This window comes from Melospiza melodia, chromosome Z, assembly GCF_035770615.1.
Source record: "Melospiza melodia melodia isolate bMelMel2 chromosome Z, bMelMel2.pri, whole genome shotgun sequence".
Taxonomy (NCBI): Eukaryota; Metazoa; Chordata; class Aves; order Passeriformes; family Passerellidae; genus Melospiza; species Melospiza melodia.
In genome coordinates, this window is record NC_086226.1 from 58,465,384 (window position 1) to 58,479,504 (window position 14,121).

A 14,121-nucleotide genomic window follows, 5' to 3' on the forward strand; every position below is an offset into this window, starting at 1 on the left:
GTAATTTGAGATACACTGCTCAGGATAAAAAAGATTAAAAGAAAAAATATTCCTTGAAAACTCTCAAATCCAGCTAATTTTTAAACATTTTTAAGAGCATTCTTTCACCCTTTCCATATGTGTCATTTATTTATATCAACAGTGCTTATTAAACTGGAACCCAGACCTAATGTTGTAAATGTTTACTTAAAATTTGCTATTGTGGAACTAAAGAATAACCTGATTTGTACGGGGCTCACAAGGATCATTGAGTCTATCTCCAGGCCGTGGAGAGGACACCCTGCTCTTGCCTGAGAGCATTGTCCCAATGCTTCATGAACTCTGTCAGGCTGGTGCTGTGACCACTTCCCTGGGGAGCCTGTTCCAGTGCCCAATCACCCACCGGGATAAGAACGTTATCTTAATATCCAACCTAAACCTCCCCTGACACCATTTCAGGCCATTCCTGCAATGAGATCTACCCTCAGTCTGCTCCAGGCTGAACAGACCAAGTGACCTCAGCCACTCATCATAAGGCTTCCCCTTAAGGCCCTTCACCATCCTTGTTACCCTCCTTTGGATGCTCTCTGATAGCTTAATGCCTTTTGATATTGTGGCATCCAAAACTGCACGCAGGACCCAAAGTGAGGCCTCACCAGCACAGTGTTCTCTGATAATTATTGCCTCTTATTGCTAACAATCTGTTGCTTCTAAAACGGAAAACAAAAGAAAACGAGATATACCTTACAATATCTTCTGTACTGAAATGTTTTGGTTAGTTGGTAGCTGCTACAGCTCTCATTCAGTCTTGATGATGGCAGATGTCTTTGTGGTGAGAATACTAAGCTACATCCCAGTATCTCTTACGAAGGAAAAGTAAGATTCCCTAACAGGTAACCCTTGGTATCTGCAGCAATAGGCACCAAAGAGTTGAAAGAAAATTAATAAAATAGTAAGTAATTAAAATAAAAAAGTGTTCTACTTATTTGATTACTTTTCCCACTGGAGAAAAGCTGGTATTATTTCTTTTGTGTTTGGAGGTTATGTAGGGGAAGCAGCTCCAAGAACAATCATGAAGAAGCATTCACTACATATCTGTATCACTGCTGACTATGTCATAAGATCCTGAACCCAGCTGAGGAAAAGGTGTTCCAAATATGTCAGCTCTTAGGAAGGCTATGAATATGCAATAACTACTTTAGTTGGCAGATTGTGTACAGTAAAATTTAACTTTTTTGGCTCAGTAATTTTTTGTGCACTGGCTTCTTTCCCCAGCTCATAGGTTAATGTGTTGGCTTGAGATCAAGAATGTTGCTATTCCTTTTTTTCACTACATACAGTGTGATGAGTAACTTTGCCTGCTTTCTCACCAGTAACTCAGATTATAACTCTCTCCCGTAAAGCATATTTTATGTATTATGAAAAGGAATTTTAAAAACCCAGCTATTTAACAAAATTTTATCAATGATTGCTACAAATTTAACTCTTTAATCCACAGATGTGTTTCCTTTATTCTGTGTGTTCTGATTTTCTGTTTGGCTAATAGTAACACATAATGGGATGCACCAAGGCCAGTTGCTAATATGACTTCTTCAGGGATTGCACTACATGCAGTACTGCCCAACCAGAGTTTATCTTTATTAGTTTTGTCATTTGCATGTTTTCATGGGGTTATAATTAAGTAGATGGTGCATTAATGATTAATTGTATACAGAACCAATAAGCCCTCAACCAGGTCAGACTCTCCTTTGAGTGAATTTAGTCAGCTTCTGCCTCATGGCTTCTCCCTGGATGGATATACAGCCTTCCAATATCAACTGTGTAATGATGGTATGCATTTCCTACAGAATGCCTAAGAATTATAAGCAGATTGAAACTTGGTGTTCTATAACTTTTCATTTAAAACTCCAGCATCATGCATATGACATGAGTTTTAAGAGACTGTTTATTGCAAATATTTATTGGGTCAAATTCACTACTCCGACCTGTGCCAGTGATGAAGAAGGTACATGAAGGACAGAGCAATGGGTATGTTCCTCAAAGACCTAGACAGGCTTTCAGAACCTTCTCACACTTTTTCTTGTGTATAGCTCACAGAGACATTAACTCTGCAACCATGGGTGTATGGAATTCTTTTGTTCTGAGCATGTATTTTATTTTCTTATATTACTTAGGAGTCAGCAAGTCTGAACATTTTTACTTCCAGTTCATTTCTTCTACAGGTCTTTCTCAGCATGCTACCCTATGTCATTAAAAGCAAGAGTTTATGATTCAGAGTCTTCATATTTTCTTTTTTAAATTCTCAATTGTGTGTCAAAATCTGGATATGTAATTAAGTTCAGTGTTAACTGAAGCACAACTCACAAGGAAAGTAGGATAATCTTTGCAATGTGAGCACAAATAAACTAAAAGTCTTGGGCTTAGATTAGAGACAGGACTAAATACTGTTACCTTAAAAATTGTATAGTAAATTCAATAACAAAAAGCTCTTTTCTAGCAAAATCATAAGCACAGTTTTTTTTGTGGTAGGAAGTTTTTGTTTAATTTTATCCTGGAATTCCCCAGAGGCTTCCACTGGATGAGCATTGTGTGCAGATTTTCTGATAGTGTCACATCACAGCCAACACACTTGAGACAGGCCCACAGGTTCTGCATAAAGAAGCTCAATATTTTCAGTCCAAGGGGAGACTGGGGATGGAATAAATCACCACGGTGTTAACACCACTAACAAGAACAGTCTTAGAAGACTTTTCTAACTGAAGCAGGTCTGAGTCTCTTTGGTATGAATCATAAAGCAAGGCATTTCTTTATTGGTCCATGTTAGTGTCATGGAGAAATGTCTCTGTAGTCAATTCAAGGGCAGGTGCAAGACAAGATATTCCATGTTATGCAGCATTTTCAGTGAATCTTTGATACATTTAGAGAATTGATCACCTTAAGCTTCCTGAGGGAAAGTGCCTGGTTCCTCATGCCTAGTAGCTGTTCCTCAAAGAGCTTCAAGAAGTTTAATATCATTGTCGTGTACATCCAGCTCTTCTCCCCAGGGAGATGTATGTAGTTATCAACTTTTTTCGCCATAGCTAGAGGTCTCAAAGACAGTCTCAGTATGTTCTTTTGCCATGGCATAGCCCTGTTTCTGGCTAACCAGCTTCCTAATCTGTACAGACGGAACAGTTGGAAGTTCCCTGGGTCATTGCTTCCACTCATAATACCTGAGAAAATACACTTTCACCACCAATGGAAAGAGACATTGGTAGGAATATCAACAACGTACCTATGGCAGCCTGAACTTGTATGGAAACTTTTTTCCCCATTTTTTGATGATTTTACAGGCTCCAAATGCTTTGTCTCCATCCTATTTCACAATGGTCTCACAAAAGCAGACAGTATGGCAAATCAAAAACTCAGGTGAGCCTAATTTCTCACCTGTGTTATTTTAAGAACAGGCAACCTTCAAAACTCCTTTTGTCTTTTACTTTTGACATCTGGAGGAATTTTGAAGTGGGGAACTGCACAGAACAGCACTCAAAAGCTGGAGAAAGGATTGATAGGAGACGTGACAGATGGCAGGACTACATTGTTTTAGATGTCACTTCTCTACTGGAAGTAGATGAGTACCTGGGCTTGAAAAAACATAGTTTAACCCTCCATGAAAAGTGGAGAAATACAGTACTTGAATAAAGGCTACTTTTTAAACACCTAAGCAATATTTTTGGTTTTCCAGTAGAATATCAGAACTGAAGTAACATATTAGTCCAGATATAATTGGAAATAAATTAAAAGGTCTACTCTGTAAAGATTAATTCAAAAGAACCTCTTAGAAAATAATGATGAATGAGATATTTTCTTTTAAATGTGTGAACTTTTGCACAAGAAACAAACAGTCTTTTAATTAGCAGTAAATCTTCATAATGAAAGGCAAAAGGGGTAAGAGAAATGGCAGGAATGCAGCTCCCAATTCAAAGTGACCCTACAACCAAGTTTTGATGAGCCTACTGAAAAAAACCCCAAGATTGCTGTGTTACTTCTGAGGTTCATCTTTGGGTTTTCTCTCTTTCCTCTCACATCTTCAACTATTTTAAACAAGACCATGTCCTTTTTCACTCAGGACAGCACATAGACAAAGAAAAAATTTTTTGTCAGGTCAATGGAAGAAAAGCATGTTTCAAAAAGACCTCAAAAGGAAATAAACGTGGGGGAGAATACTGGTGCTCAGTTTATTCCTATGCAAATTTAAACTGGAATTCTGTCTTGAAGTATCTCTGTTTTCACTGTTCATACCATATGGTCAGAAGATGGTCAGATGTAGAAACTGGACTTTAATTTCACTATAAACTTGTTGCAATTTACCCAAGCAAGTACTCTTCATAACTAAGGACCATTCCATAGAGATAAGTATTTGAATCATAATACATATTTGTCAAAATTTTATCTTTTCTGTAAGTAAAATTGACAGATTTTTGAGAGGCTGCAGATTAAAACAGGGGAAAAACTGAAGAGTAAATCCTAGAATGGACTTGTACACACCATTTTAATGTGAAATATTTTTAAGCTAGCTTCAATAAACACTTGAAGTATCCATTGTAAACACTAGAATTTATTTTGGAGGATACCAATAATTTTTTTTTAAGACAAAATTCTCTTTAATTGGGTTTTGCACAGTTCATGGAAAGGAGAAAATGTACCAGGTTTGATTATGATCCCATCGTGATCCTTTAATTAAACTGTAATTTAATAGCCCTACCACCAAATCATCTTTCATTTCCGTTTTTTGCAGTTTGCTTTAGGCAGGAAAAAAGATTTCTTATTTGTAATACAATTTTTATTAATTTCTAACTCAGTGTCAGCTGGAGGAAAAAAATCATTATTCAACCCAAACACACGATAAGTGCGCTGGAATAATATGAGAATTCCTCTTATCTACTGGGACAGAGAATAGACAGCCCCTTTTATATCCAGAATTCAGATAATTTTCATGTTACCAAAAAAAAGAAAGTGCAGGACGCCTGATAATAAAAATTTTATTGTCAAAATTGCTGAGGCTGGTGGCCAGACCTCCAGGAGAGAGGCGGCGAGCTCCGCGGCGCGCTGAGGGGGCCGCGGCTGGAGCTCCGGCAAGCTCGGCGCCGCGAGCACCCGCGGGGTGCACCGAGCTCCCGCGCCAGGAGGGGGCGCTCGGGGGAAGGGGCCGCGCTCCGGGGCTGCGCGGGGCGCGGGGCGGGCCCTGTGGCGGCGGGCGCTATAAAGAGGCGGCGGCGGCGCTGCCAAGGCCCGGCGGCCGTGTGGTGACCGTGTGGTGGCCGTGTGGTGACCGTGTGGTGACCGTGTGGTGGCCGTGTGGTGACCGTGTGGTGACCGTGTGGTGGCGGCCGTGTCGCGGCGCTGGGGGAAGGAGGGAGGGTCCCCGGGGAGCGCTCGGGCCCGCGGCCGTGCCAGCATGGTGGATGTGTTCAGCGGGCGGCTCCTGGTCAGCAAGGACGGCCGCAGCGTGGACCCCGAAGAGGCCCTGCAGAACAAAGTCGTGGGCTTGTACTTCTCCGCCGGCTGGTGCTCGCCGTGCCGCGACTTCACCCCCGTCCTCTGCGACTTCTACACGGAGCTACTGGAGGAGAGCGAGCCGCCCGCCCCCTTCGAGGTCGTCTTCATCTCCTCCGACCACAGCGCCGAGGAGATGCTGGGCTACATGCGCGCCATGCACGGGGACTGGCTGGCGCTGCCCTTCCACGACCCCTACAAGCAGTGAGTAGCGGCGGCCCCCCAACGGCCCTGCCCTCGGACAGCCCCAGTACCGCAGGTGCCCCGAACCCCCGCCCCTGCCCCGTTGTGCCGCGCCTGCCTTCCCGCTGGAGCGCTGGAGCCCCGGCAGCCGCGGCTGCTCGCTCGCGGGTTTTAGCCCGTCCCACACGTAAAGAACGCGGGCTTGTGCACCTCCCTTATAAGCGAAAAGGTCTGTGAACGAGAGTTCAGAGAGTAAAGACCCCATGTGTTAAAGAGATGAGTGAGGTAAAAACGAATGGCAAGTGAGGATCAAGTGATTGCTTTTCAGCACGGCGGTAATTGTTACTAAGGTTGGTCTGCATTGCCTAGGTTAGTGCTCTGGGAAAAAGGCAAAGGAAGACGCAGCAAAACTTGTAACTGAACTACTTCGAGTAGAGGAAACTGTGAAGAATTCACAGATTCAGTATTAGCTGGAGTTTAGCGGTGGCGCGCTGCACCTGGTAGTGGGGTGTAGAACTCCTGTGCTGCTCCGTTTCCAAAGTGACATTCCTGTAGGCAGCTTGCTCATGAAAACAGCAAAAGGAGAGGGCATGTGTGTAAGTAACAGGGTGAAGGATGATACCAAGAAGTGTTTTGATGACCTTAGTCAAGGATGGAGCCTCATTTGGATGACTTTCAGAAATCTGATTTAGCTCCTATAAGTATAGACTGGGATTACAGGAGGACAAGTAAGATGTTCAGGGTTACTGAAATGCCTGTAACTGGAGACTTGAAATACATGTAAATATTGATAAAGAGATTTTTTTTCCCCCTCTCTTTAAATGAGTTGATTGTAGAAATTTTTTTTCCAGGTGGTACCAGTCAAGAGGGTAATATGACTTTTAAATAGAGATTGGGTAATAAAACTTGCAGCCAAATCAATTATTTTAAGAAAGGAATCATTTCTAGTGCTTCTAGTAGCTTCTATCTTTCCTTTTAATTCTAGATCCATCCTAGTATGCTACCTGGTGTGTAACACCCCAGCTACTCAGTCAACATGGAGCATGTTGGCTAATGTTGTTTTTTCAGTGCAGTTTGACAAACTCAAGAGCAAATTACTTAAAGTCAGGAACAATTTCATCCTTTCCTGGCTCATTTCTGGATGCCCACTACCAATTTATGTTAGACCTTTTCTCCACTGACTTAAATATTGTTTTGCATAGTTCTCCAAAATTTTCCCAGGCAGTAATTGTATTTGATATCTACTAAGCATGATAGAATGCAGGCAAATTTCCATCAGGAATTGCAGCCCTTGAAGTCCCACACCCAGCAAGCTGTTTGGCATGGCCCATGGGAATGTACTTACAGCTTCATCCTCTGTGGATTAGAGGTCTATTTCTGACTGCTCTTGCTCAATGCAGAGTGGAGGCAAAGAGATCGTTTAATTGGCTTTTGTGTGGCATCCTGTAATGCCCTTCACTGGGCAAGCCGTGATGATCTCACATCATCATGGCTTGTCCTGCCAGATGATGTGAGATCGCAGTGGTTACTGAAGAACAGAATGGAGAGGGATATGAACCAGCCATGTTTTTGGAGTTGTTTCTTGTGTGTGGCAATGAAGGACTGTGTGGAGCTGTTCAAGGTGCTTAGACTGGATTAACTGGTAGTTTGGTGTCAAGGGTACTGGTGAATCATCGTAGACTTAGTGCAGATGTGTAGTCACTACTCCAAACTATAATTCTGGCTAGGTACTAGTTCTATTTAAGAATATAATTTTTAAAAAATGGGTAAGATAATTGTATTATTAATATTTTAAATTTCATTATTATTTTTAAAGTTCCATTGCAATTAATTGAGTTGGCTATTGTTTTTGACTGTGTAAAGAAGGCATTTAATATCTTCAGTGACGTTAAGATATCCTAGCTGGTTGCTTCAGTGTTTAAGGTACATAATTGCAGCATAGACTGATGTCTCTTCTAGACATAAGAGAGCCAATTTTAAGTGTGCCATCCAAAATACTTTTCAAGAACAGAAGCATTGGTGATTAATTTTTCTTAAGAAATAGCCAGCATTCATTCTTGTACTGTGTAGAGCCTAACACTGCAGTGTCAAGCCTACCTTCAGAGAAACAGAATACTGAATTCAAAGCAGGATCTCCAGGCTCTTCCATGCTGTCAGTCCTGGCTATTTCCCAGAGGTGGGACTGCACCTTTACTACCCTATGTGGTCTGTGGCATGAGTAATGGGAAATACTGCTCCTGATCCTTTTATTGTCTGAGGTTGGTGTAAATTTTTTTTGTTGCCTGAGGCACAGTATTTTGATTCTTGAAGTGGAGTGTGAAGACAGCCTGGTAGGAAGTGAACGCTTGGAAGAGAAAGGAGGTTAGTAGAGAGGAAAAGCAGATGTTGGACAGAACATCAAGAGCAAAGGGTGTTAAATAGGACTGATGTTTGATAATGGCACACAAAGACATACTGCTGTGTTTGTACTGAACCTTGTGATGAAAAGCATCAGTTTTTGTGAGAGTGCCTGGTGTGTACAGTAGTTCTTGCAGGCTTCCAGGTAGGCAGGTATTTACTGAGTTGGCCTGTACAGCTCAGTAAAAATTAGAATTATGGAAAATGCCCATAAAAAGAAAATGAAAAGGTTATATGTACATTTTATATTAGGAAGCTTTATGTACGAGGGTAGATTGGCACGGGCAGAAATACTGGGGAGGATGGGTTGTTAAAAACCAAAGATAGAATAATGTTAAGTATCTAAGCAGTTAAGAGCAATTGCTTAGTTCTTAGACTTTTTAGACTGCTATTGCAAAATCTCAGCAGACACTTTAAAACTGAATCCCAAGCATGTGACGTGCATGCTTATGACTTAAGATTTAACAATGCAGAAATTTCACAGCTAAAAGAAAATACTTACAGCTGTATTACAGGCCATACTACTAGAAGCAGATGAGCAAGGAGCCCATCCCTTTCACATGACAGCATTTCCAAGTGAAAACTGTTATAATTCAGGTGTTTTCAGATATCACATTACACATGTGTATAAAATTTACCATTTATGTTCCCAATATTATATTATATCTGCCCCATGTTGTCTCCATCTCAGGAATGCTCTTGCCCATAGCTCTTAAACCCTTACATAAAGATACCTGTGCTGTGGCTCAGCCTGGGTAGGCAGCCAGGCCCAGATGGCTGCTGGGTCACTCCCTGTCCCCACGGGACGGGGAGGGAATGTGGACGGTGAAAGTGAGAACACTTACAGGTTGAAATAAAAACAGTTTGATAGATAAAGCAAAAGTAAAGACACGCAGGCGAAGCAAGATATGAAATTCATTCACTAATTCCCATTCACTGATGGATATTTTAACAGCTTCCAGCACAGGATAGCCTCATCCTGTAATGACTGCATGGGACGATAAATCTCCTGGCTCTGAATATTGATCCCTCCTCCCTTCTTTCTTCAGCTTTTACAGCTAATCATAGTGTTGCATGATATGGAACATCCTTTGATCGTTTGAGATCAGCTGTCCCAGCTCTGCCTCCTCACAGATTCTTGTGCACCACTAGCCTACTCACTGGCACGGTAGCACAAGACGCAGAAAAGGCCCTGGTGCTGCATAAAAACTGTTCAGCAATAGCTAAATTACTTGTGTGGTATTCAGTGCTGTTTTGGCACGCACCGTGAACGGTGCTGTGAAGAAAATTATCTCCCAGCTAATGTCAGTATTTTCTAGAAATACAAAATCTGTGCTCTCAGAAACTTTCATCCAACCTTCTCTTAAGAATAAAAAGATCTAACAATGGCTATGCCTTCCAGTTTGCCTCAGTCTTAATGTCATGGGTTTTTATTTCTATTTATGGTTTAATGATAGCATGAGTTGCCATTGGAGTTAGTCCCATGGGACATATGTGGCTTGTGGAGGTGAATCATGAGATTTTTGGTCCCTATCAGAGAGAATAATATTAATAACTTTTAAAAAGTCATTTTTGTAAGCACATGTGCCTATGTACACAGTCATTAAGAAGCACTGTCTGCAGAACTCTTTCTAAGCCTTCTTCAGGTCCACCGATCTTGAAAGCTGCGCACAAATGTGAGCAAAATCTGTGCACGCTTCAGTCTGGTGTGATGCAGGCAACCTTCTGCCCTAAGGCTGTCTGAACAAGGTGCCATGCTGGGCTGGATATATGCATTCCCTTAGGAAAGTAACGTGTAAGATTCCAGTTCCATAACAAATTCCATATCTTCAGTCTCCTAGGGCTCTGTCTGTGATTAATACAATTGTGTTTATCGTTCACTGAACCAAAAGTCTTCCACCCATCTTGTCTGTCATTCAGGTGGTATGAGGTTTTGAGAAACAGCTGCTAACTTTGAAAATTTAAAAAGGTTTATTAAACCTTAACTAAAATACAACAAAGGACTGCCTAAGGAAAAACCTGCAGCGCTGGCTACATGGTACATGTGCAAACCACGTAGCCAGGTAATCTTCAAGATGGATGCTCTGTCTTTTATACCCCTGGGTGTTGCATCAGCCAGCCCAGCCCCTCCCAAAGTCTGTCAGTCAGCTCCTCTTTGCCATTTATCAGTGGAGACTTCTTTCTTGTAACTGGATTGGAGGTCCGGTGTTGCCATGCTGCCCCCCTAAGCACCAAGCTTTTCCATTCCCAACTGCCCCATGCAAGGGGCACATGTGCAGCCTTCTTTTACCTCTCCTAGATGTTGTATTTGCCCAATTATCCTATCATCAAAAAACCCCAAACAATATTAAATGTAGCAGCAACTTTAATTGAATAGCTTAGAATATATAAAATTGGATACACTTGAAATATTGACAATATAATTTGGTTAAAACAGGGGATAGTTTGGTTCCAATAATAGCGCATAAGCAAAAAAAAACAACTGTGTGGGGTATGGAGTGCAGGGTCCTTGGATCCCTGCCACCTCACGTACGAGCTTGTCAAGTGAAAATTCCCCCTTTTATGCCATGTGTCAATGCCATCTCCTCCCATTTTTGATTCATCACACTTCTACCCCTGCCTTCATCACTACCTTTACACACATGCTCCACCACTCATTTAGGTGGTCGCACCATTCTTTGGGGGTCATCTCTGATGAGAGCCTCTCCTCTTCCTCGATGTCCTTTAACTCACCTCTGTGAATTAAAGTGCATATGCGCACTGAGCTAGTATAATATAAGCCAATACTAACATAATATTATATTTAAGCATCAAAGCAATAAATCTCATATAATTAGCATTTTCCTGGGACCCAACCAGATTTTCCTTTCTTTCTGTTAATTTTTAGTAACTGTTATCTCTTGCTTTTTCCTGCCTTGCACATCTGCAGGAAAGGGGGGGGTGTGGGGGGTGGAACCCCTCCTCTCCCTTTCTTTCTTGGCATTACACCTTTTAACTGTTTTATTATTTCCAAATATTAATTACTGTATCAATATTGATTACTGTTTCAATTTTGTCAGCACGAATCATACCTATTTACCACATAGACAACCCAGGCTGTCTGATGGTCACAATACAGGGCAGGGGGAAAGAGAGTTATGGGAAGAACAGAGGACATCTAAACTCCAATAACATAACTATACATCACTAAAACGTTTCTTAATACTCACACAATAGTCATCCCTTAATTGTGAAAGCCAATTGTCTCATTATCTACCTATAACAAGTTTTACATGGCTTCTATGCATACTTGCTTTGGAATGTGTTTTTTTCACCTGTTTTAGCAGATTTTGGGAAGGTCTGTGGGGATTGTTTGTTGATTCCTTGTACATCACAATTCTCTGAGGAAGCAAACCTGGTCCATACACATTATTGCTGCTTCCATAGTATTTTCTGCATTATTGCTCAGCCAACAAAATGGCAGAAGAGTTTGCTTCACCTGTTGATTTTTCTTCTCTTAAGGAAAAATAGAGAAGGGAGGGCACGTTTCAGGTATGCCTTACCTGTGTCAGTATTTCACTTAAGTCCTATTTTTCAGTGCTTTTTTTCCTCCCAGGAAATCATTGAGAATGTCTATGTATTAGTGTCAAGCATTTTTTAGCAATGTCTGCATTTTTTTCCTACTCAAATTTCTGTGGTGTTTGAACCTCATACAGCAAATGTTCTTGCTTGTGGTGATGCCGCTCAGGCAGCATATTTCCATTTATCATTTTAAGTATGCTTTGAGAGAGATGTTGTTAGTGTTTTGGAATTTGGCTGTTCTGTTACTGCCTGTTTTGTGTCTGTCCTCTGGTTCTTCTAAAGGTGCAGAGGAGGTGTTGAAATTTTTTTCTCTGGCCACACAGATGGGTGGCTCTTATTCCAAATATTTTGATTGCTCACTGTTCTGTCTGTATAGGGCTTGTTTCTCTGAGGGAGTTTAAGGAGTATCTTCAGTCTCTTCCATTTACACAAAAAGATGGTGTATCATGCTTTCCTTAATGGTGATTGCAGGAAGTAGCACTATGGGACACTCAAGTGTATTTGTAGAGGAATGAATATCAAATACTGCTGGGATTTATAAAGTTAGAGAGTTTTGAGAAAATAGTTAAAAAGGGTAAGTTTCAAGTCGAAGTTTTGTGAACATTGCTAATACAGCGAAAAGTTTTTTAAGTAGTAGAGCAGACGTGACAAATAGCACAATAGACTTCTGTAGAACTGGCCTCATAGATTGCAACAAGGTTATTTAATGTATATCTTTAGAAGGTTAGTATAAATAGATCTCTGTGCTTTGTCTCTCATGAACAAGCTATTGTATTAGCTACCATTACGTGTGTTTCATATGATTAGATAGAATTCTTGTCGATATGTTTTGCTCTATGTGTGATTGGCTGAAATTTAAGTTGAGATAGTTTTATGCTATGCTCTAATGTAATAACTCATTAGCATTTCATTTAAATCAGAGAACTGTTAACATCTTGTCTCCATTGTCCTAACAATGTACTGAGACTGAAAGTGCTGAATAAGTAGCTCATGACACTGGTTCAAATTTGCCCCGTCTCCGTTCATTTGTAAATACCAGCCAGCAACATAATACTAATCTAAGTGAGATCCTTCTGGGCTGCAAAATGGACCCAGAACTACATCTGTTTTGGGCTAGTAAAAAAACAGTTGGAAGAGTATATCAGACTTTGCTTCTATGGACATCTTTTACATCTCCAAGAGCCTCTGCTCCTGTGGAAACTGCAGGCAGCAGTGATGAGCATTTACAGGAAGGATGCTGGAGCTCTCTTAACTCTCAGAGCTACCTTTCACTGTGTAGGCTTCCAGCTACAGCCTTGTTCATCTCCTGACATGCCCAGTGCTCTGCCTCAAACTCTGGGGAAGCCCAGGCACTCATCACTTCTGCTCTCCCATGTGTCCTGGCCAGAGTAGCCTTTGTAAAGACACTAGGGGTTTTCTTAAAATGCTCCTAATGGTGTGTTTTATTTTTCATTTTTTCCCACAGTGATCTGAAGAAGAAATACAACATAACAGCAATTCCTAAACTGGTGATTGTGAAACAAACTGGCGAAGTCATTACTGACAAGGGAAGAAAGCAGATCAGAGACAAAGGGCTGTCCTGTTTCCGGAACTGGCTTGAGGGTGCAGATATCTTTCAGAATTTTTCTAGCTAAAATGTTGACAAATAAAAGCAAGAAAAGGCATAGTGGAAAAGTTGGTAGAACTCTGAAAAGACTCTTGCTTTGTTCAGAATGAGAAGGGTAAGACCTATTTACCTTTGCTTGTAAACAAATTTTGGATTTGACTTGAAAACCAGCTATTCCAGTGTCATAAAATGCAATTATTGTTGTATTGTTCTATCTGTGATATTTAATATGAAGCACAATGTTCCAAATAATACTAAAGAACTTCAGAAGAATCGGCTGTTTAGACAGTAATAATTGAAACCTTTGAAACCTATGCAAACACTTACTTTGCTAAGTCAACACAGTAAAAATGAATGCAAAAAAACTATTTATTGATGACTTTTTTTTAGGTGATTAGCACATTTTGTTAAGAAAATGAAACTGTTTGCTTTAATAAATAACTGTTTATGAAATATGTCTCATGTATTTCCTTATCTACCTTAACAAGAATAATCAGAAAATGCCATGACTTTTAAATAGAACATATTTGCTTGTCAGTACTGAAGAAATATAATTTTAATATTCTTTTAAATATATTTTATTTTACTTTTATGGGATTTATTTATATTTATTTGTAGTTCTGCTCAGTTTTCCTTAACCATGGGTTTTAAAAGCTATAAGCTAAGTTCCAATTCCACAGGATTGGAACTAGATGATCTTTAAAGTCCTTTCCAACACAAGACATTCCATGGTTCTGTTATGTTAGCACCCAAGTTAACATCAGTCAGGTTAAGAAGAAACCATTTTCTATCTTTTATTTTGCCAAAATATGTAGAAGCAAACATCAACAATGAGACCAGGTCTCTCTGATGAATGTTCA

At 40.6% G+C, this 14,121-nt stretch overlaps 1 protein-coding gene across 1 annotated transcript; it reads left to right on the forward strand.

The window, feature by feature from the left end:
• The first annotated feature begins 5,379 nt into the window (after positions 1–5,379).
• NXNL2 (nucleoredoxin like 2) lies at positions 5,380–13,714 on the forward strand. The gene is made up of 2 exons (XM_063180187.1): positions 5,380–5,718; positions 13,121–13,714. Exons 1-2 carry the CDS (start codon positions 5,417–5,419, stop codon positions 13,287–13,289), a joined length of 471 nt encoding a protein of 156 aa, XP_063036257.1. The 5' UTR covers positions 5,380–5,416; the 3' UTR covers positions 13,290–13,714.
• Positions 13,715–14,121: the final 407 nt, after the last annotated feature.